This window comes from Zonotrichia leucophrys, chromosome 1 (assembly GCF_028769735.1).
Source record: "Zonotrichia leucophrys gambelii isolate GWCS_2022_RI chromosome 1, RI_Zleu_2.0, whole genome shotgun sequence".
Taxonomy (NCBI): domain Eukaryota; kingdom Metazoa; phylum Chordata; class Aves; order Passeriformes; family Passerellidae; genus Zonotrichia; species Zonotrichia leucophrys.
In genome coordinates this window covers 42,944,125-42,965,085 of record NC_088169.1, presented here as the reverse complement: position 1 = coordinate 42,965,085, position 20,961 = coordinate 42,944,125, and the positions used below count along the sequence as shown (strand labels likewise).

Here is a 20,961-nt window from a genome sequence, read left to right as displayed (position 1 = left end):
ACTTTTCACTAATACGGGGCACTAACACGTACTAACAGCTTATCATTTGTAGTGGGCAGGTTAAGACACTGAGCTCTCTGTTTTGTAGGTTGTTATAGAGGGGTCCACTTGCATCCTGTCCTCTGGCAGAAGAGGCTGGGTGATAGCACTTGACACTGTTACAACACACCCAAACACTGCTTACCCACTGTGTGCACAAGCAGTGTCAGAGCAGCATCATTCTGCTGGGGAATGGGAGGAAAAAGGAGAGGGAAGAAGAAGGAATGACAATGTGGGAGAGGTAAAACAGGAAGGGAGGCTGGAGGAACACAGAACACCAGGTATGACCAGGCTGCGTACACTGACTCAGACCCAGAACTTACACTGCAGCTAATGTGACACCACAGCAGTGCTGGCACCTAAAAATTTCTGTAAAAATGTGAATTATGTATCTTGAATTATGATATGTCATGATACTGCTCTGTGGCTCCTCACTGATAAGTCAGTCTGCAAAATCATGGTCTTTTTTTTCTTCTGTTGGGCCTTCTTCAGTTCCTCCTGACATCTCTCTCTACACTTTGGACAAGCTATCATACTTCTCTACAATACTCATAAAAAAGCACTGTGATATCTTTTAAAATTGTAAGTTTGGGTTTTGCTATCAAATACTTTACAGAATATTCTTCTCTCTCCCTAAACCAAGAACAATTCACCTTGCAAGAATTTTCTTCACTTCCCCCATTCAGTTTTTTGCAGATGCTCATTTGCAGAAAAGAAATTTATGGTTGTGCTCCCCTGCTCTCCTCTCCTAGGTTGGCAGGAATTATCCAGGTCAAGGACTATCATTCTTGTTTTCTCATTCTTTGTGTGATGCACAGAAACATCTTTCCTTTGCTCTTTCCTTTAGAAAATGGACTAATCCTCATTCTAGCTTGTCAGCTCAGGTATTTATGTGTGCAACAAATAATAATGGGGAAAAAGTATTTAAGGGGCCCAGTCTAACCCTGGTACTACAGAGAGCAATCTTGCAAAGGAGTAGTACCTTTTTGACGTCTTGCTAGCAGGCAATTTGTAATTTTGGGTCTAGGAGCAGCTGGATTTGTGGTGAGGAGGAAATTTTCGGGGCTCAGGGTGCTTTTCCTTCCTTCTGCCAGCAAACAGCGATCCACGCCAGGATTTGCTTTCTGCTCCTGTATTCAGTATTTCGGCGATGCAATGTGCAGCACGTTTCTGTGTGTGTGTGTGGGGTGTGTGTGTGTGTGCGTGTGTGTGTGTGTGTGTGTGTGCATGTGCGGCTCTCCCTCGCAGTGTCTTGTCTCCAGGATTTCTCCCTGCCTGGCTCCGGAGGCTGCTCCAGCGCTGCGCGGAGCAGAGGTTTCCCCGGCTCCCGTAAATACAGGCACACGCATCCAGTGCACCACACGCACGCACACCACACACACACACACAGAGGCACACAGGCACGCTCCGAGCCGCTGTCCAGTCCATCCCACGCCGGCTGCTTTCCCCACCGTCTCCATCCAGCCCGGCAGAGGCGACAGGCACAGCTCCGCGGCGGATCGCGCTGACGCTGCCCCGGGACTCCGCTCGCAGCAACGCGCCTGCGGTTTTAATCTTCATAAGCTACAGACAGATTTTTACCTTCTTTTTTACATTGCCTTTTTTCTTTTGTTTCTTTTGGTTGCGGGGATCTGCTTCAGGTTCTGGTTTGGGTTTTTTTTCCTTTTTTTTTTTTTCTTTCGGCGTGGGGCGAGCGCTCCGCGTTTGGAGAAGGAGCCGGAGGGACGAGGCTACCGCTCTGCTGCCCCCGCCGTGCGCGCATGTGTGCGTGTGCGCGCCCATCTCCCCCCCGCCTCGCAAAAGTTTGCCTGGGCGGCCGGGGGGCTCCCGGGCCGCCGCCCCCGCAGCCGGGGGGCGCGGCGGAGGCGCGGCGGAGCGGCGGCGGCGGCGGCGCGGGACTTGCGCGCCGCGCGGGAGTTGCGCTCCGCGCCATGCCGGCGGCGCGGGGGGCTGCGCGGCGCTGCGCCCTGGCGGGGCCGCCGCTGCCGGTGCCGCCGCCGCCGCTCCTGCTGCTGCTGCTGGTGCTGCTGGTGCTGCCGGTGCTGCCGGCCGCGGGGACCGAGGGCAAGGCGCGGAGCTGCGGCGAGGTGCGGCAGGCGTACAGCGCCAAGGGCTTCAGCCTGGCCAGCGTGCCCTACCAGGAGATCGCAGGTAAGGACGGGGCCGGGCGCGGCGGGGAGCGGGCAGGGACGGCGGAGCGGGGCTGGGGCTGCCGCTGCCGCCGGGCTGCGCGCACGCCCCACGGAGCGCGGCCGGGATCGCGGCGCTGTGTGCGCGGAGCGGAGCGGAGCGGCTCCGCCCGCCCGGGTGGCAGCCGGGGGCTTCCCGGAGGAGCGGGTGTGTGCGTGTAGATAAAGATTAAATACAGAAACTAACGGGGTGGGGGTAAGTAAAGAGGGGTGAGAATGACGGGGACGCAGGCAGGCTCAGCCGCGTTTCTGTTCGCTGGCTGAAACTTCTTGAGAGTTGCAGCCGGGCGGCGAGAGGCAGCGGGCAGCTCCGCAGTGGCGGCTGTCCCCACTGCCGCCCTGTGCCGGGGAGAAAACTTTGGCCTCTGCCCGCGAGCACAGGGCGCGATGGAGGCGGCGGAGGAGGACGAGAAGGGCGAGGAGGGCAGTCCTGCTCCCCTCCGCACCCTCCGCGGCCCCGGCCGGCAGGGTCGCCCCTTGGAGGCGCCGCCGCCGCAGCGTGGATCGAGCAGAGGCACCGGCTGCCGGGTAGAGGCACCCACGCACCCGCACACACAGCCGCCCGGCAGCCTGCAACTTGGCTCTTCCGTCTGCTCAAACATGCCTACAACAGGTTACATCGCAATCCGCCTACGAAGGTGTTGGGAACAGTTTTTTGTTGTAATTCCATTTCCCTGCTTATCAGTATTGCATCTTTAAGACTGAATGAATAAAAATACGTTTGGGGCTGGAATTCATTTAGCAATCGGAGAGCGCCACAAAAAGAGAGCTATTATACGTGAACGAGCCGGGGCTGCTTAAATCGGACTGTTTGAGCCCTCAAAAAAGGTTTATGCTTCGCCACTGGCACTTTGCTGTTAGGTCCTGCTATTTGTAGAGTGAATTAGATGCTCCTCGGTTTGCTCGCTTCCTCTTGAAAGTTGGAAGCAGTAGATTTATCTTCCTTGAGGTGAAAAAGTGCCACAGTTATTCACTGTGTAACATTTAGCACTTTACATGAGGAATGATAAATGTAGAAAATCTCAGGACAGCGAGGTTGTAGTTCACAAAGATACAGGGAAGGTTGTTCCGTGTTGCACCTTCATCCCTCAGGCTTACTGATTCTCTGGTCTTTCTGTGCTTTTTCCTGTAATTTATATTCAGGTTGCTCATCAGTTATATGAAATCATGAAATCTCTCCTGTGAGCCACAGATCCTTTGAATATGCAGTCATGCTTTCCCTTTGCTCTCTGTTACACCAGCTGCTTTCAGACAGAATGGTAGGATATCCTCTGTTACATTAAAAAAAGAAATTCTAGTACATTTCAGACTTCTAATAACTTTGGGTAAACACTTGTTGCTTTCAGCTCACTGAGAAGTTTTATTGTTTCATATATTTTCTGAATGTACAGTGCAAAGTCGACATGCAATTTTTAAGTAAGCCCAGCATTTACAAGTTTCTGTTGACATGTATCAGTACAGAAAGACTCAGAGTAATTAAATATTTAATAGTAGTTTAATCCAAAATTACTCCACAGTTTCCCGCTAAGTTTTATAAGTAAATCTGCTTTTATGATTAAGTACATATGATTTATGGGGGTGTGAGTTATTTTTTCTGAGCTTCCTGTTGAAGTAGTTTGGTATTTTTGTGGTTTATATTCGTTTTTGCTAGTTGGTGTATCAACTTTTGAGCAGTTCTGTTTGTAGCTGTTCAAATGAGTTGTAAGACTAGGGTTGCTTTAAAGTGTGTTTCTAAGTGTGTTGTTCTTGTACAGTACTGCAAGGTGGGGTAATAGCTGTTCATACAGCATGGACTCTTGTTAATGTTAAAGCTCTGTATTTGCTACCTGGTGTGATGTTGGAAGTGTAGTTAAAGCAGTCCATGTACAGGTTTGAGAAGCTTTCTTCTTTTTTTTTTTTTTTTCTCATTCTGTCTTTTTTCCATCATTCTGACTTGGTTAAGGAAGCAATTTGTTAGTGTTACAGAAGCGTAGTCCATCAAAGGCCTCGTGTTTTAAGGAGTTCAAAGAACTTTATTACAGTCTTATTTCTGAACAAACATTGTGTTTTCAAAAGATTTTGCATCAATGTCTTGATAATGTGATGATAAATAGTAATACACTGCGTGCTTTGATTTAACAGTAGTCATGTTTTTTGTTGTAATTTGTTCAAAAGTTATTTTCTAGCTATGACTGTTGAAATGATAAACTGAAGACAGTGTGTATGTACTAAGGCAAAGTGTTTATGTACTGATGTAAAGAGCTGTTTAAATTATAGAGGCTATGGACATAGAGGGATCTCTCTCTGCTGAATGGAACTGCAATGCAAGATAATGTTAGATAACTTCTGTAGCGTTATTTATACTGTCACTCACTTTTGCGCAGACATGGTAGAAGTTACAGATGAAGAAAGTTGTCAGTTTTCGCTCTGTAAGGAAGAGTTTTCCTACGGTATTTTGTTGCATGTGAAATATGTTGAAGTTGGCAGTAAAGTGACTGGAGTTGTTCACTGTACTTTTACAACAATGCTAAATTGTTCTATGTGATTGTATAGAACATATCTGTTATCACCCTTCTGTTTCTGACGTCTTGTCTAATAACCACATTCTGGTGCTGTGACCTTCACTGGAGTACAGCACATAAAGTTGCTTTCCGACATAGCTTAGCAAAGTAAGTCCTCCATAAAGGAACTTTACCTCAGAATGGGGGGCAGAGGAAGAAAATTTGAAGTATACTTGGTATGCTGCTGCACTTAATTCTGTGCATCAGTCACGTGCAGGGTGAGTGGCTGGAGCTCTCAGTGTGTGCTTGGCTGTCCTTGACACGGGCTCCTCCCTGAGAGGAGCTGCTCTGGCTACTGTCTGAGTGGAGTGTCCTGTGGGTTAGAAAGAGTTCTACTGCGAGACTCAGGTTGCCATGACCCAGCATCCACGAGTGTTAGTGGAGCTCCTGAGGACTTTGCAGGAAATGTTTTGCTCTAGGAAAGTCTGTAATTTGAAAATCAACACACAAGAGAAAAGTCATAGAGCATATCTTTTGGCAGTACTTGTTTAACTCCAGCCATGCCTTCAGTAACTTACATTGTCTTAGAGGAAGTAATGAAATGTCAAAGTTGAAGTTGGATTGTGCCCTTCCCTCAGGATTTTCTGAATGAGAGTGAGTGTCTAACTGTGTAAAGTAGTGGTTACGTCTGCTTTGTGCCTTTCCGCTTCCAAGGTGAAGGATGTGGGGTTTTGTGTGTTGTGGTTTTGCTTGGGATTTGGTTTTTTGTTTTGTTTGGGGGTTTTTACTATTTGCTGAACAATAGTTTATTTAGATAAAAACTAGAACTGTTCTGATAAAGCATCCAGCAGTAAAGATGTTGAATTCTAAATGCTGTGTAAGAGGCACATGAACTTTGTTCTCCTGCACAGATGATGGACGAGGTGAGATTCTGGCAGCACAGTCACCATAGTCAAAGTGACTGAAATGAAAGCAGAAGCAAACCCTTGATTTTGAAGGTCAGGAGTCACTTGAAATTGTGCTTTGATGAATAGGCTTTATACTGGCATAATACAGAGGCGTTGACTGAAGCCAGCAAGCATACATAACACAGTTGCTTGTAGCTCCTAAGTGGTAATAATAACAACTATAATAATAATAAGAAGAATAAGAATAATAAATACCTCAGTAGTCATGCATGCAATGGAGCTATTAGTCCATGTCAGATGTCCCCCAAGATATTCTTTCTGAATGTTTTGCTTTCGTACTCTAAAATGCAGTAATAGATTGACAGAATAGGGAAAATCCTCCTGACTGAGTCTGTATCCAAGTACTTGTTCATTAATATCTTCTTTTACTGTTTCTCTGCTGCTCTCACTGAGAGCCGTGAGAAGAAAGTGCCTGTAGACCAGGAGGTAGATGGGGATTCACAGACAGACACCTTGTGAGGTTGCTTCAGCAGTATTAAGAAAGAAATAGCCTTGGTAAAATAAATACCATATTCAGTGCAAATTTGTGAAATCTTTTTTGGGCCATCAGACATTAATTCAGTCTTGATCTCTATGATGGCAGTGAAGATGAACATGGAATTTCATGTAAACTTTAAACTTCCTTTTTGTTTGAACACGGTTTTAGTTGTATCCTCCGCATTGTGTGTGACCCCCTCTCACCTCTGATTGCAGCTGCAGTAATTGCAGCATCAGGAGTCTCTCTGATCACGCTCCTTATGGCCTCCCTTATTTTCCAGTTGTGAGTGCATGGTGAATGCTAATAAATTGGCATGTGCATGTGGGTGTTTGGAAGTGCAGCCTTCCTAGGACCTTTCTTTACTGTCACTTCTGTACATATTTATTGGTTTGTATGTGACTGATGTCATTAAGGGGAATGCAACTTATGTATGCACATCTAAAACCTAAAGGTGATGTTTGTAAGATCGGGGCCTTTGAGAAGAAATAGCATGTTTTCAATGCTTATAAATAATTCAATTTTGAATGAGAATTTTATATCTCAGCATCTGGAGTTTCCCAGTGTGACTTTATGCTAGAGTATTTTGGAAAGAGGGACTTTAAAATAGAAAAGGCAATGCTTTAATAATTAATGTAATTATGAACTTCAGTGTATAGTCTCTAATCATCTCTTTTATTTCTGTTGTCAGTCTGATTTATCATCAAAAACATACCTTAGGTGTAATATTTTCTACACTTCTAAGTGCTAATGTGTTAAACTGTTCTAAAGCTGTATTAGTACTTGTTTCATCATATGCTTTTGTGAAATACTCCTGAGATTAGGTGGTGTTCAGACACCAGAGGTCAAGCACTATGTTAAAAGCTCAGGCCATTCTTTTTTATATTACTGCAATAAAGAATATATTCATTTCATTTATATTACCACTTGGCACTCATAAAAGGTCAGTTTCAGCTGAATGTACAATTACTTGCAAATGGCAAATCTTATAACAAGCGATCAACAATAAAAGCTTTTCTGGGTAATTTGTCTTTAAAACTACTACCTGCCATTTCTTTTGAATGACTTGAGCATCTTGCAGTATCACTTGGAGATCTCTGTCTTATTCCCCATGATACATGTAAGAAAACTGTGCATACTAATCTTCCTTTCTGCTTAGTAAAGTAAAAATGCATAATTACATTAAAATTTCTAGTTGAAATAACAGGCTTGGTGCTTAAAACTCCATTATGGTATCAAAGTATCAGCACTCCCATTACTAGCAAAATGAAATTACTTTTCTAGTGAACTATGACTGTATGCCCCCTTTTGTACCTGGTTAATGGGTGCTCTCTCCCTGTGAAGGGAACCCACATTCTGTGGTTTTGACTGTTCATGCTACCAGCCATAATTATTTTAGCAGTTTAAATATGTGTAAAAGAATTAACACTTCTTCAGAAATTCCTAAGAACAGCATATAAAGGTTGGTTTTTAAAGGCAGAGTTGTTATTATGCTAAAGAGAGAGAATACATTATAAGATGCAAAAGGAATTTAAAATGTGTTGCAGATGGCAAGAAAACATATGCTGGTAAAATTCATAGCACTTTATTCCTCTGTATGTAAAAAAGGCCTAAAAACCTACTGAAATCAGGATTTGCTTTCTTCACTACCTATAGAGCTCCAGCACATACTAAAAAATGAGCTCTCCTTAATAAGAACATTTCTAGCTGTTGGTGTAGGAGGCTGTCACAAAGACCATCAGCGCTCTCCGACGAGTTTCTTTTGGCTAATGTGACCTTTTCCTTCCAGCAAAGTGGAACAGCAGCACTTTATTCTGTTGAGCAATTGTGGAACACAGGAGGCACGTGGCATTTGGAGGCAGGTGCTGCCAAAGATGTGCTGGAAGAGGTTCCCTCTGACTGCACAGGTGACAGCAATTTGTGTCCTACTGTGACATCCACCCAGCGGAGCCAGTCTCTGTGGGCAGAGTCAGGGGTTGTGGGTTGTGCTGGGAGGGTTGCTGTCCCCTCCAGCCACTGTGAAACCTGAATGTGCAGGGAGAGGCTCTGCAGCACAACCCCAGCTCTGAGATGGGATGGAGACCTGCTGGCCACTCATCCTGGTCCCGATTTTCAGGGTTGGGTACAGGATCTGCTTTCAGTGCACCAGAAAGAAGCAGCCAGGGCTGATACTCCTAATGCAAACAGCAAATTGCTCTCCAGCTCACCTGGCCTGTGAGGTCTTTCACCTTGTGCTTCTAATGGCCTTTTAACAGTGTCTCCAGCTGAGCAGCAGATGTAAAGGGTACTGAGCATCTCGAGCTGTTTTTTTTTTTTTCCCTCCTGAAAGAAGCATTTCTACAGATGCTTGACAAACTGTAGAGCCTTGAACCTGCTCACTGACCTGTTGGGTTTAAAATACCAGGGCAAGCCTCCCCAAAATAAGTGGAAATGTTGACTGCTTTTAGCAGGTGCTGTGGAGTGGCATTAAAAAAGTTTGCTTACAGAGTAACACGTAGTATCTCTGTGTGTGTATGTATGTGCATGCACAGGTAAAGTTACAGCTTTTACCTGGAGTGGCTTCAAAGTCACATTTAAGGACTGAAAGAGCTTGAAAGTTGCACGTTACCAGAACAGGTGCTTGCAAACCAGGTTGAAACTTTGCTTTATGGGCCCATCTGACCAACACCTGAATGCAAACATTAGGCACAATAAAAAACTATACAGGACTCACTTCATATATGTCAGAAAGACCAAAGGCTAAGTCAACCATGCTAATCCTACTGCTTGGGAAGTCCAATTAGTTCAAGCTTGATGCTTGATTAAGTACTAGGTCTTATAACCTGCGTTGTAAGTCAAAAGCTAGACTGCTCTGTTGCCAGAAACAGTTTCTTTGCCAGTCTGTGCAGCTCTTGATGTGTTTATAATGGTAGCAACATATTTATCTGATGTTTTTAGCCCTGTCCCCTGGCTCATGTGTTGAATTTCTAACATGCTAGGGACTGCAGGACCATCTTTTTGGCATTTGTATGAGTTGGCCTTGGAGAGAAATGAGTGCATGGGGTGAGGCTTTTGTACATCTCGGTATTAGATTGTGATGTGCTATAGTGGGAGAATGTATGTGGATACTGCTGTAGCTGGAGAACTGTGGAGGTGTGTGGAAGTACTCCAGACCTGGCAAAATACAGTCTGTAAATGCCTCACTGTGGTTCTCATGTCAAATGGCTGTGGATGGCTTTTGAGTTATTGTTGGTATCCCTTATGACCTTGGAGTTTGTCTTTGAGAGCAGTAATTAATACAGGAAACTAAAATGGCTTTCTTAAACAGGATTTATGTTTTGAGAAATTAAGCATAACAGTGGGGAATAGATCTTATGTGCAGTATCCTACCAAAAGTATGACAGTGGTGCCTGATGGTCACATGGCCAAGGACGCTCTTGTCATATCCTGTGTACATTTCCTGTAAGTTCTTTTCTGTTCAGGATTCAGGTTTCCCATCTTCAGGAAATGTTTCTCTGAGATGCTGACCTGAACTGGAAAACTGATCTGATAGCAAATCCACCAAAAACCATCTTGAAGTTGCTCAAGATGGTATTTGGGAATACCTGAAGTCATGATGAGAACATGGGGCTGACGATCTTTTGGTGTCCTTCAGGTGTCTTACAATTCTGTTGAAACTGCTAGGGATAGTTTGTCCATCTTTTCGCATGTGTCACTGAAACACAGCGTGGCAGTAGTATAGTGCTCTTAGCAGTGTAGTTCAGAAGAAACTCTTAGCAGCTGAGCATTCTTGGCTGTTGTCTACACTTCTGTTCTTGCCTTTTTAACTGCATCACCATCAACTTTACAAGCCATACTAGCAAAGTCATCTGTTTTCCAAAACTGATGGAGCTGAACACTTGCCTGGGATGAGGAAATGTACTTAGAGGATGTTACTGCCTTAGGGAAACTCTTGTTTGTTGTCATGTCAGTGTGTGATAGTTAATGTGGTCAGTTTAGTGGGTGTCTGCTGATTTTATGGCATGTTGAATTTGGAGGTTAGGAGGCAAAGGGATTAGGCTGTTAGACCTCATGTTTGTATACTGTTATTTATTGCTGTTTTCGTGTTTCAAATATTTTCTACACCTGAGGGTGACCATTCCCAACTCTGTGCACCTTTGACCTCACAGTTGTGCTCACAGTAGCACTGAAGTAGAGATGGTTAAAAGCAGTGGCAAAATGCTTCTTTGTATGTCCTAAGTATCCAGTTGTCAGCCGTGAGACTTCAGATGGTGAACAATTTCTAAATTCCTTCCAGTTTCTAAGTAACATTGTTTTTAAATGAGTGCTTGTCCTTAAGAAGCATAAACGATGGAGTGACAAATCAAAGGCAAGGGCTGATGAACAGCAGTGTCCAGTGGCTCGACCTGATCTGTTTTCTGTCTGTTTCAGAGGGAAAGGAGCTGTGAATACAAACAGCAACTTCATCTTCTTTAGTTACACGGAATTGATTCACAGAGTAAACACAAAATATGAATATTTAGTTCTCTGATATTAGCTTTTGGCTTTACAACTTTAACATATAAGTTAATACTGCATATAATCAATTTAGGCTCCTTGGATGAGAATAGATATATATAATTTAATCTGTCAGCACTATCTTTGTTGTAGAGAAATATGGAAAATACCTATTGAACAGTTTCTCAGTCAGGTCATTTTTCCTTTAACCAGTTAGGGTCATTTTAAGTTACAGTAGTCTTATCTGGTCCATTCTTTGCATAGCATGCATGTATTTAAAACTGTTTCCAAAATTTGATGTCATCTCACAGTAAAACCTTCCTTAGTAAAACAGTTTTTGTTTTGTGAAGTAGTCTATCCTTGCCTAACAGTCCTGTTGCAAAATAAAACAGGGAGGACAGGTAGCACAAATCAAAATTGCAAAGTCATGTTGGCTTGACCTAGAAGTTTAGGTGGCTTTGAGAAGAAAATCAAAATCTAATTTAAAAATGAAAGTATTTAAAAGAATGGCACAGGGGATGTTTATTTATTGAATCAGTAACTAGCAGGAACAGTAGTCCTTGATCATTACTATTCCAAGAGATGTTTTTTGTGCTGACTGTGGCCTCGCAATAAGCACTGTTAATGGAATACCTGGAACATAGCTAATATTCACTGATTAAAGACAAACACCTGTCTTTGCCATGTAGCATGGCTGATGAAGTGGGAAGACTTCCAGAAAGGACTTCCTGAAACGGAATGCTGAAACAGTGATTAGCTTGTTCTTAAAGCTGATCTTCAGAAGTCCTGTACTGTTCTTTAAATGAGAACTCCAAGGCCTCTTTCTTCTTTCACTACTAAGAGAGCATACTAAAAGCTGTGTGTGAATTGATTGTAATCAGATTGGCTCTGAGGCACTTGCACGCTTCTGTTTTTAGTTTTTTGAGTTAAAGACCCCCCCCAAAACTTATTTTTGCCTATCTGCCTCCATTGAATGCAACTGGTGGAGGAATTTGATTGAGAATTAATTGGAGAGAGTTTTTTTACAAAAGTAAATAGAGCAGTAAATGATCAAAATTTAAAATTGCAATTTAATTGTGAAAAGCACTGAAGAAATGCAAGGAAGGGACAGTCCTATCTCCAAAGAGGTTCCATTTTACATTTATGTCAGTATTTCTTCATGAGACTTACAAAATCATAATGTCATAGTTATGTACATACTGTTTAAATACATAGACATCAAACATAATACAAATAAATCTGCTGCTTAATTTTTTAGATATCCCTCTAAAAGACGCCAGCTTCATATCCTGGTGAGATTCAGCAGTAATTGATGGATCGTTTGTGGATGCAACTTTGTACCTTGTTAATTAGCAATTTAGAGTTTGAGTTTGCTTTTTAAAGCAGCTCCAGCTGGACACTGTAAATCATTGTCTAAAGCACAGTCTATGCTCAGCACAGAAACTGGCCAAACCACAAACTCTTTCCACCTCATATACCAAAATCTGGTTGCTGGCAAATACTTAAACACATAAATACAGGTCCGTGCTGAAGTAAAGCTTTTTGTAACTGATGAATGTATTTAAATTGCTCCTTTCACAACAGACTAATTCTGTCTCTTCAGCCTAGAGGAATACATGGAAGTATTATGTCCACAGTGTATGAACATATATATGTGTATATATATATATATACACACACATACATATATACATATATATACATAAATATATACACATATATACACACACACACATATATATATATATATTCATAAACCTCTATATCCAAACAAAACAGCTCCTTACATTCAAAAAGTCTGCTGAGATTGTATCACATTTTGAGCTATATATAACACTATGGATAACGAGTGGATTACAAATTTGGATTATAAGTGAGGTCCAGTTGTCTTTTTAATAGCTGCATCGTTTTCCTGTCATTGTTAATTTTTTTTCTTCCTTGAGTATTCTAGAGTAATTTCCATTTTTCAGTGACAGGATGGTCACTGATGCCATTATCTCCATGCCTAATGGACTTCCAGCTAAATCTGATTTTCCTCCAAAGAGGAAATGCTACAGAAGTTCCCTGTCCTTTTCAACTGCAAGAAGAGCAAAAATCCAACTTAAGATGAAGCAAATTCTACATTTAAGAATGGATTCATCCAGATTTTATTCTGTAATGCTAAACAAATCTGATATCAGTCCATAAACTTCAGCTGGGTTAAAGAATCATGTGTGTCACTTTGCTATTGATTTATAAACTTTTAGGTTATTTTTATAGTCCTTTCACCATCATTATTACATTTATTGTACAGCACAGACAATAAACCTTTCTAGAAAGAGTAATGGCATAGGAAAATTAGGATCATCATCATTTAATGGCTGTTACCTAAGTGCTTCTCTTTTTGTTCCATTCTGTGGCTTGCCTGATGCTTGGATCTGAACAACTTGTTGCATCCAGTGGCTATTCAGACAAGCCATAAAAAAAGGACTGATGTACAAAATAAAACTTCTCAAAATGGATATTAAGGTTTCTATATCTTTATGTAAATCCAATATAGAGATATAGAGATACAGAGATACAAAATCTTAATCAGTTGAAATGGGCAAATATGACATGAGGCATTTAAAATTTTCAACAATAAACATTTTGGGAAGTTGATACTAACAGCTAGCAGCCACGTTTTGTGATTAATACATATTTGTATTTTTGACACGCTCATATGAAAGGCAAATTTGTAAACATTACCAATAATTTTTCCACAAATATTTGTCTCATTTTTATTTCACCCTGCTGCGATCTGCAAGTGCTAATCATTGGAACCCTTTGGAGCAAAGGAACTTACCAACTTGCATTAGATACAACAGGAATAAAATATTCAAACAAATTTTTGTGGAAAAAGTGTCTTGGTTGATCTAATTTTACAAGTGAGCTGCAGGCATGTCTTTCAACAGTGAAGAGTTAATTTGCAAAGGCAAGTTATAGAATATATTCTGAACATTTTCGCAGTTCCTTACGGGGAACTTCTCTCTTCTAAATCATTCTTTTCCATTCTGTCCGCAACACTCCTTGTTTATGCTACACAGACACATACATACATCCCCATTTCAAAATAAGAAAAAAAGAACAGATAATTCAGTTTCTAAAGTTTCTTGGCATTGCTGAAATACTTATTGCTTCCACAAAGAGTTAGGCCATCACTGTTTTTACTGATACAGTTCCTTATTTTAGGCAGCTGCCTGCCTTGCAAGATAATTTCTCATATGGGTGCTTAAGGCTACAGGATACAATGCATGAGGGAAGTTAGAATATTCACTGAATAATCAGCCAGTGAATGTGATGTAGGAGGAAAACCCTGTGTGTGCTGCTTGCTGATGAGTGAGAGAGTTGAGTCCTCCCTCCACCTTTTGAGACATCTTCAAGGCAGTTTTTTGGAAGGATGCATGTGATCCATTGCTTCTTTTTGAAGCAATTCCCCTGTGCGTAAATAGTATCACATAATAACAAGAAATAACGTGAGAGTGGTGGTGGATGTTTAACAATATGCAGGAAGTGATAGGACAAGGGGCAGTGGCTTTAAAGTGAAAGAGGACAGATTTAGATTAGATGTTGGGGGGAAACTTCTTACTGTGAGAGTGGTGAGGCACTGAAAAATGTTGCCCAGCAGTGTTACGTATGCTCCATCCCTGGAAGTGTTCATGGCCAGGCTATATGGGACTTGGAAGAACTTTGTTTAGTGAAAAGTGCCCTGACCCATGGCAGAGGGTTGGAACTCGGTAATTTTCAAGGTCCCTTCTAACCCAAACAATTCCATGAATCTATGATTCTGTGTTCATTGAGACAGAGAGAATGTTTTGTTTTGTGCCTGTTTTTTAGCACATCACTGTTAACTATTGGAAGGGTACATGACTATTGTTGAAGTTGAGTTTTGGGTAGGCTGTAGTTCCAAAAATGGTTTTATCATTCCTCAAACACGTGCATTAAAACAGAAAACGTTCTTGGAAGATGTTTTCATTTTCCTGTTAGTGGGAGTGAGTGGTGGTGCAGAACAGTTCCTTCTATACCCTGATGAGGGGTTCAACATTTTGTGTTCTATAAATATATATTTTTTAAGGATTATTTATATTTTAGGAGTAATACTGTAAAAACAAACAAAAATGTCCCATGAAGAGTCAGCAGCAGAAATCTTGGTGTTATCTGCTAAAGATGAAGCTGTTCTCCTAAGGTGTTCCATAAAGGTTAAGGTACAGTAGAGAGGTCTTGAACATCCCATGGGTTCTGTCTGTTTCCAGTACAAGTTTTATTTTCTTTATGAGCCTCGATATAAACTTGGTACTGGGAAAAGCTTTAAAACTTTCTCCTGGGGAAATTGTTTGACTTTTGGAACACCTTAGAAGGTTGCAAAGGTATATTGCTGGCCAACAGGCACAAAATAATTTGATATAAAACTGGGCTCTAGGTTGCTGTTGGAAACCACCAAGATAATAAGTCAGTTTTAGAAAAAAACAGGTTCATTATTTTTTAATTGGGCTGCTCATCAAAAATGCAAGAGGTGTTCCAAATATCACGAAGTTTAAGGAAATTAAGTTCTGATGAATTCCACATACATAACATGATTAATCTATCGATTATACACTGCTGACCCTCACAAGCAAGTTCTTCCTCCTTTTCAAATATCTTCTCAGGTGAAAAACAACACAAACATCAATTTAAGCAGTATATAAAAATGAAATGAAGTAAGTACTTAAAATGAAACTTTAACAACACCAAAAGCATATTGGCAAGATTATTTCAGGGAACAGTTAAAATAAATGAGAACAGCTTTCCTTTGTGATTAACACCATTATATTCTCATTCATTTATGACATTATATTAATTCTGGATATTATATTCATTCAAGACTTACATAGCAATTTTCAGAGGAGCAGTGTAACAACAAAATGAAAAAAGCAATAAAAGACAAAGAACTAATAATACATTTGATATTGAGAGAAAGGAGGATGCAGAGTGGGTTGGGAAAATTGGGGCATATCTACATTCAGTGTGCTTCAGAACTCTCATGTAGGAAGATGTAGGAATTAAAGAAGCATTTCGTGTGCAGTTACATAGACATAACTGTGACAGAGGAGGTGGATATGTGGTGGAATGCTGATGAGTGGACTTACAAGGCTTTCTGAGGTTGGTTTTTTACTTTCACTTTCAGTATAAATTCTCTCCTTGTCACCATCAATTCCAAAAATAAAACAAGAATAAAAAATCTCATTCTGAGAATTTTGTAGTCATTTTATAGGGGCTTAGTACTGAACTCAAAAGTGAGTGTGACACTTCTATCACTTATCTGACTGTGAGAGTGACTAACAACTGCAGCAGGCTCGTGTGATGTCTTTCTGAAAGTCCCTCCCATTGGTGTCCTGTCTTTCACTTCCTTTGGTCCTTCACATCCTTTGGTCCTGAACATCCCCTAAGTTTTCAGCATCTCTGCATCCCCCCTTTAGCACATCTCAAAGAGCTTGATACAGTCTCAAAATGCTCTTGCCTCTGCAAACATCCTGTCAGCAGTCCTTCACCTCTGTACACAATTACCCTGTTCCATGTGCACAGTGTCCTGGGGGAAGAGTTTCTTTCTTTGACTTCTTTTTTTGTTTCATATCAGATACAACAATCTCATCGAGAAATCTTTCTTCTTGGGCACTCATGAGTAGCTGACTCAGTGTCCTCTAGTTTTCATTGACTAGGTTATTAGAATTCTTTCACCTTTATTGTTTCTTTGGTCCTTCCCAGGAGTTAGTATTTAATTTGTGTTGCCTTTATTATAAAGATAACCTGACAGTAGATTTCCAACAGCTTCACTCCATGTTACTTTTTCCCAGTTGCTTGATCATTTTGTTGGATTTTTTTGGTGTACGTCCACGTCCTGGCCCTGCCTGTCCCCCCTCTCCCTTGCCCTCTTGCTTTTTTAAGATTGCTCTTAGTATTGTGCTTCTGCAACTTCAGACTGTAATTTTACCAACCAGTTACTGAAAAAAAGATATCATGTAGTATGGGCTTCTTATATTTAGGATTTAGCCTCCTTTCGGTGAATTTTCTGTCAGCCTTTTCTTGGAGCACTTTCTGACTAAAGCCTGTCAAGACTGTTGGATTTTAGAAGGGCCAGGACTTCTTTATTTGCCCAGAATTTAATTTTCTGTACTATTTATTTTGGAAGATCGTTTTCTTGAAAGTTAGGCCATATGTAAGAAACTCCTAGGGATATGGAGAGGAGTCCAGTGAGTTCAGTCTTTGAGAAGGAACAAAGCAGTGGGGAGAAAAAGTACACAACTTTGCTTCTGCAGAGCTATGTAAAAGTAAAGAAACACAGGCTGCATTTTGCAATATCTGCTGCAACAAAAGACATAATAACTAAAGTAATATTTTGTAATTTTTCTTGTTTACAAACTCTAATTTTACAGTTCATCTGTAATTAGTATTTTATTCTTAGACTGTGGAAGTTAAACCCCATGGAATTCCTTTTTACAAAAGGAAAACCAGTAGCTGTCCATCCATATTCCTGCCACAGCAGAGGCCCCAGGAGTTTTCTGCTAAATTTCTCATGTACTCACAAGAGCTGCAGAGGCATCCTTTGTGAGCCAGCTGATGGGGCATCTATCTCTGTGAGAGCTTCAGGTAGGAGATGGCAACAACTTCACAGTGGTCCCCTTGCTCTGCTGTGAGGTGAGTAATTAAAAAATCATGGAATGATTTTGTGTTAAAAGGCACCACAAAAATCATCTAGTTCCAGCCTGCCTTTTCTTGGGCTGGGACACCTTCCAGTAGACCACATTGCTCAGAGCCCAAACTAAACTGGCCTTGAAGAGCTGGAGGGATGGGGCAGTCACAGCTTCTCTGGGTGACCTGTTCCAGTGTCTCGCCACCCTCACAATGAAGAATGTCTTCCTAATATCTAATCTAATCCTAGATTAGATTAGATATTTCAGTTTAAAGTCATTTAAAAGTTTAAAGCCATCCCCCCTTGTCCTGTTGCTGCATGTCCTTGTAAAAAGTTCCTCTCCACCTCTTCAGTAGGCTTTCTTTAGGAACTGGAAGTCTGCTATAGGTTTTCCATGAAGCCTTCTCTTCTTCAGACTGAACAACCCCAAGTCTCTCAGCCTCACTCCAGCCCTGTGATTATTGCCATGGCTGTCCTTTGGATGTGCTCCAGCAAATCCATGCCCTTCAGATGAGTCATTACTGTAATGAGCTTCCCCTGGCATCTCAGGTGGCTGCACTCCAGGCACCAGTGCCTTGCAGCCCTACAAATGATGTGGTGTGGCCCAGGTGGGTCGGTCAGGATGCCCTGCCTGACCTGACCTGCACTGAGGAACAGCACCTGTTGCCTTGTGGAGTAATTTAATAGTGTGGAGTAGAAAAAGGTTTTGGATTGGTTTGGATTTGGATGTAGGACATGACTTCAAATAAAGATGTTAGGAATGAGAAGGTTTATTGAACTTTTTCTTCCTCACTTCTGAAGGAGGGAGAAATATTAATAGCAAACAGCAGTAGAGATGTATTTTTGCTTCTCAATCATCAGCACTTTGGAAGAATACAGGCGAAGGACAAAACAAGAAAAAAGCCGCCACAAGATAGAAGCGGCGGGATGTGCTGAAAAGCACTGCCTTTGCCATTCTGCTGTAGTCAGAAAAGTCAAAATCAGAATACAGGAATGAAAAATGCCAGTCTTCTAGACTGAAGCCTGAGAAAATTGCAGTGAATATAAGCTAACTGCAAGCAAAGCGCTGCTTATCTACCATTTACCATGATGTTGACTCTTAAGATGAAAAGTGTGATAGTGTATTTGGGGAGTGGAAAATTAATTCTTTTTCATTAGCATGGCAATTTTTAATGTCATTATTTCATAATTACTCCACAAAGTTTAGAGTAGGGACATTTAGCATTGCCAGTAGCTTTTTCATGTTATCAAATAGCACTGAAAAGGAATCAACGTAATGAAATCCACATACAAAATTAATACGAAATTGCCAAAGATTTGGCTTTTTTGTTTGTTATGTTTTGTTTTGATTTGATTTATACAGATACACAGGCTTTGAGAAAAAGGTTTTCTTAATTTAAAAAAAAAATTTAAAAAGATACAGTTTCAGAGTAATGCACGGAATAAGTTGCTGCTACCTAAAAGTTTGGAACACCAGAGGTAAATGCAACTTCAGCCTGAATCAGGACTGAGGAAGCACATAGTGTGTGGCACCACAGGGCTCACTGATATATTTAATGCTGCTCTAATCTCCTTTACTGGCCTACACATGGCCAACAGGCACAAACTTTATTTGTTGACATTTTTTATGTTAACTGTGCTTTTAGTAGCAGTGAATAAATCCGAAATTAGGAAAGAAACACCAAAACAGGTTTTTTAACAGTGTAAATAAATTGTAATTTAACGTAGTAGCATATTGTGACTGTAACCTGATGTAAAAAGTATTATATCAGCAAAATTTTTCATATGCTATATTCTTGGGTTAACATTACATGATGGTAAGGACTCAGGAACTGAAATTTTGAAATATAAATTGTTCATGATCCTGTATGTAAATAGTGATGGTACTCCTTGCCACCTTTTTTACCCATGGCTAATTTGCATTTATAATCACAATATAAAAACCCCACATGGTCAATATACAGCTATTTTAGTAACTCAGGTAGGCAGAACAGCCTGGAGTTTTTTCTTTGGCATCATGCTGTAGAGCAAGAAAATAGTTTATTTAAAAATGAAAAATCCACTTATTCTTTACAGAAAGTTGGTAGTTACCAGTGATGCAGATTCTGGACATAAATGAAACAAATGCACTTAATGAAGCAGGTGTGGTGATGAGTGTTGCTTAAAACTTATTTCTTACACTATGACTCATGAGAAGATACTGGTAGAAAAGGTTTACTTTGAACAGAACCAGAGCTGGATGAAAATACCAGGAGAGAGAAATCTGTGAATTGGGGCTGAGACGCCGGTTTGATAAAACCAGAGATACTTTGTATTTTTGTATGATGCTAGGGACAAGTCAAAGGGATGGATCAAAAAAAAGTGTACTTGAAAGCCCACTGGCGATAGGATCAAAAGGAAAGTAAATGGGAAATAAAGAGGAGAGCGAGGGAGAAGAGGTGCTCCATAACAGTGTGCAGCAGCCTGTGGAGGTGAAGGAAATGTCATGTGGCAGCTTCCCTTCAGATGTGTGTCTTTTATCTTTTTTTGCAATTTTTGCACATGAATTCTGTAGAATTTTATTTGCTTTCAAAATTTCACCAGGCACAAGTGGTTGTTGGAGTATTTCTGACAGTATTCCTACTGTTTGAACTTCATAGTTGTCATTAGTTCCTTCAATAAATATTCCCTGCTGTTGCTTTGATTTTCATAATTAGTCATTCTCAATCAAGTACATTTCTCAAGGACTGAAATTGTGAAATATAAATTCTTCATGATCCCATAATGAAAAGACAATTTTAAAGGTTTTGATTCACAGTATATGTTTCAGCTAAGAAAAGAACGTGACTATGCGAGAAAGAACAAAGAGCCAGGCTCCAAGATACTTCCATTTTAGGATTGTTTAGGGAATTTTTTTACACCTTCTTAAGATGTAAAGATACCCAAATACTTGAAAAACTTGGAATGGATTTATGAAAGATAGAAATCTGTATCTTAGGTGCATGTTTATATATATATGTCCCTCTATCTATCTAGAGATGGTTAAAGCAATGCTGTTAATTTGCTGTCATTTGTGAAACAGTATTTTTTTACTATATATGTGACATAAGAAGGTCTCAGCATATGAAGTGATGTGTGATTCTAGCAAACAGAAGGACAAGTGAAGTGAAAGGTGTTGTTCTACTCAGAAGTTGAAGGTTACATTGCAAGTATTTTATTGCCTGCAAATCCAGTAATAGACTTACACAGAAATACAGAAATTATGAATATGCAGGCCTCCAAAAGGTCCTAGAAGGATTTTATGAAGGATTTAGATACTAAAATCTTAGAAAGCAGTTTGAGGCAGTGTCTTTTTAAGAACCCCAAGATCTCTGTAAAAACTCCATAAAAATCAGCTCCCCTGTCCCAGGCAGTTGTATTGGCTGTTTTGAGGCAGAAACTTCAACGTGCTAGCCATGAGAGAGGAGTGCTGTTCTCCTGTGTATGTTCATTACCCAAAAAGAAGTGTTTTTCATTTTGAATCCAGCTGGATTTAGGCATCTGCTTAATCAGGTTTATGAGCCTGGTATTTTGGTGTGTGGATATCCTGCAGCTTCCCTTGGAAATATATAGATTTCTAGGGTCTTTATGTTTCCTTTTTCTTGTTATAGTACATGACAAGGAAATAGAT

The 20,961-nt window shown here is 40.8% G+C and overlaps 1 protein-coding gene across 1 annotated transcript in view; it reads left to right on the top strand.

Moving 5' to 3' along the window:
• The first annotated feature begins 1,799 nt into the window (after positions 1–1,799).
• GPC6 (glypican 6) overlaps positions 1,800–20,961 on the top strand; it is a 726,811-nt gene continuing 707,649 nt past the window's right edge. Inside the window, exon 1 of the mRNA XM_064712773.1 lies at positions 1,800–2,190. Within this exon, the coding sequence (XP_064568843.1) occupies positions 1,800–2,190 (391 nt within the window). The remainder of the gene's footprint in view (positions 2,191–20,961) is intronic.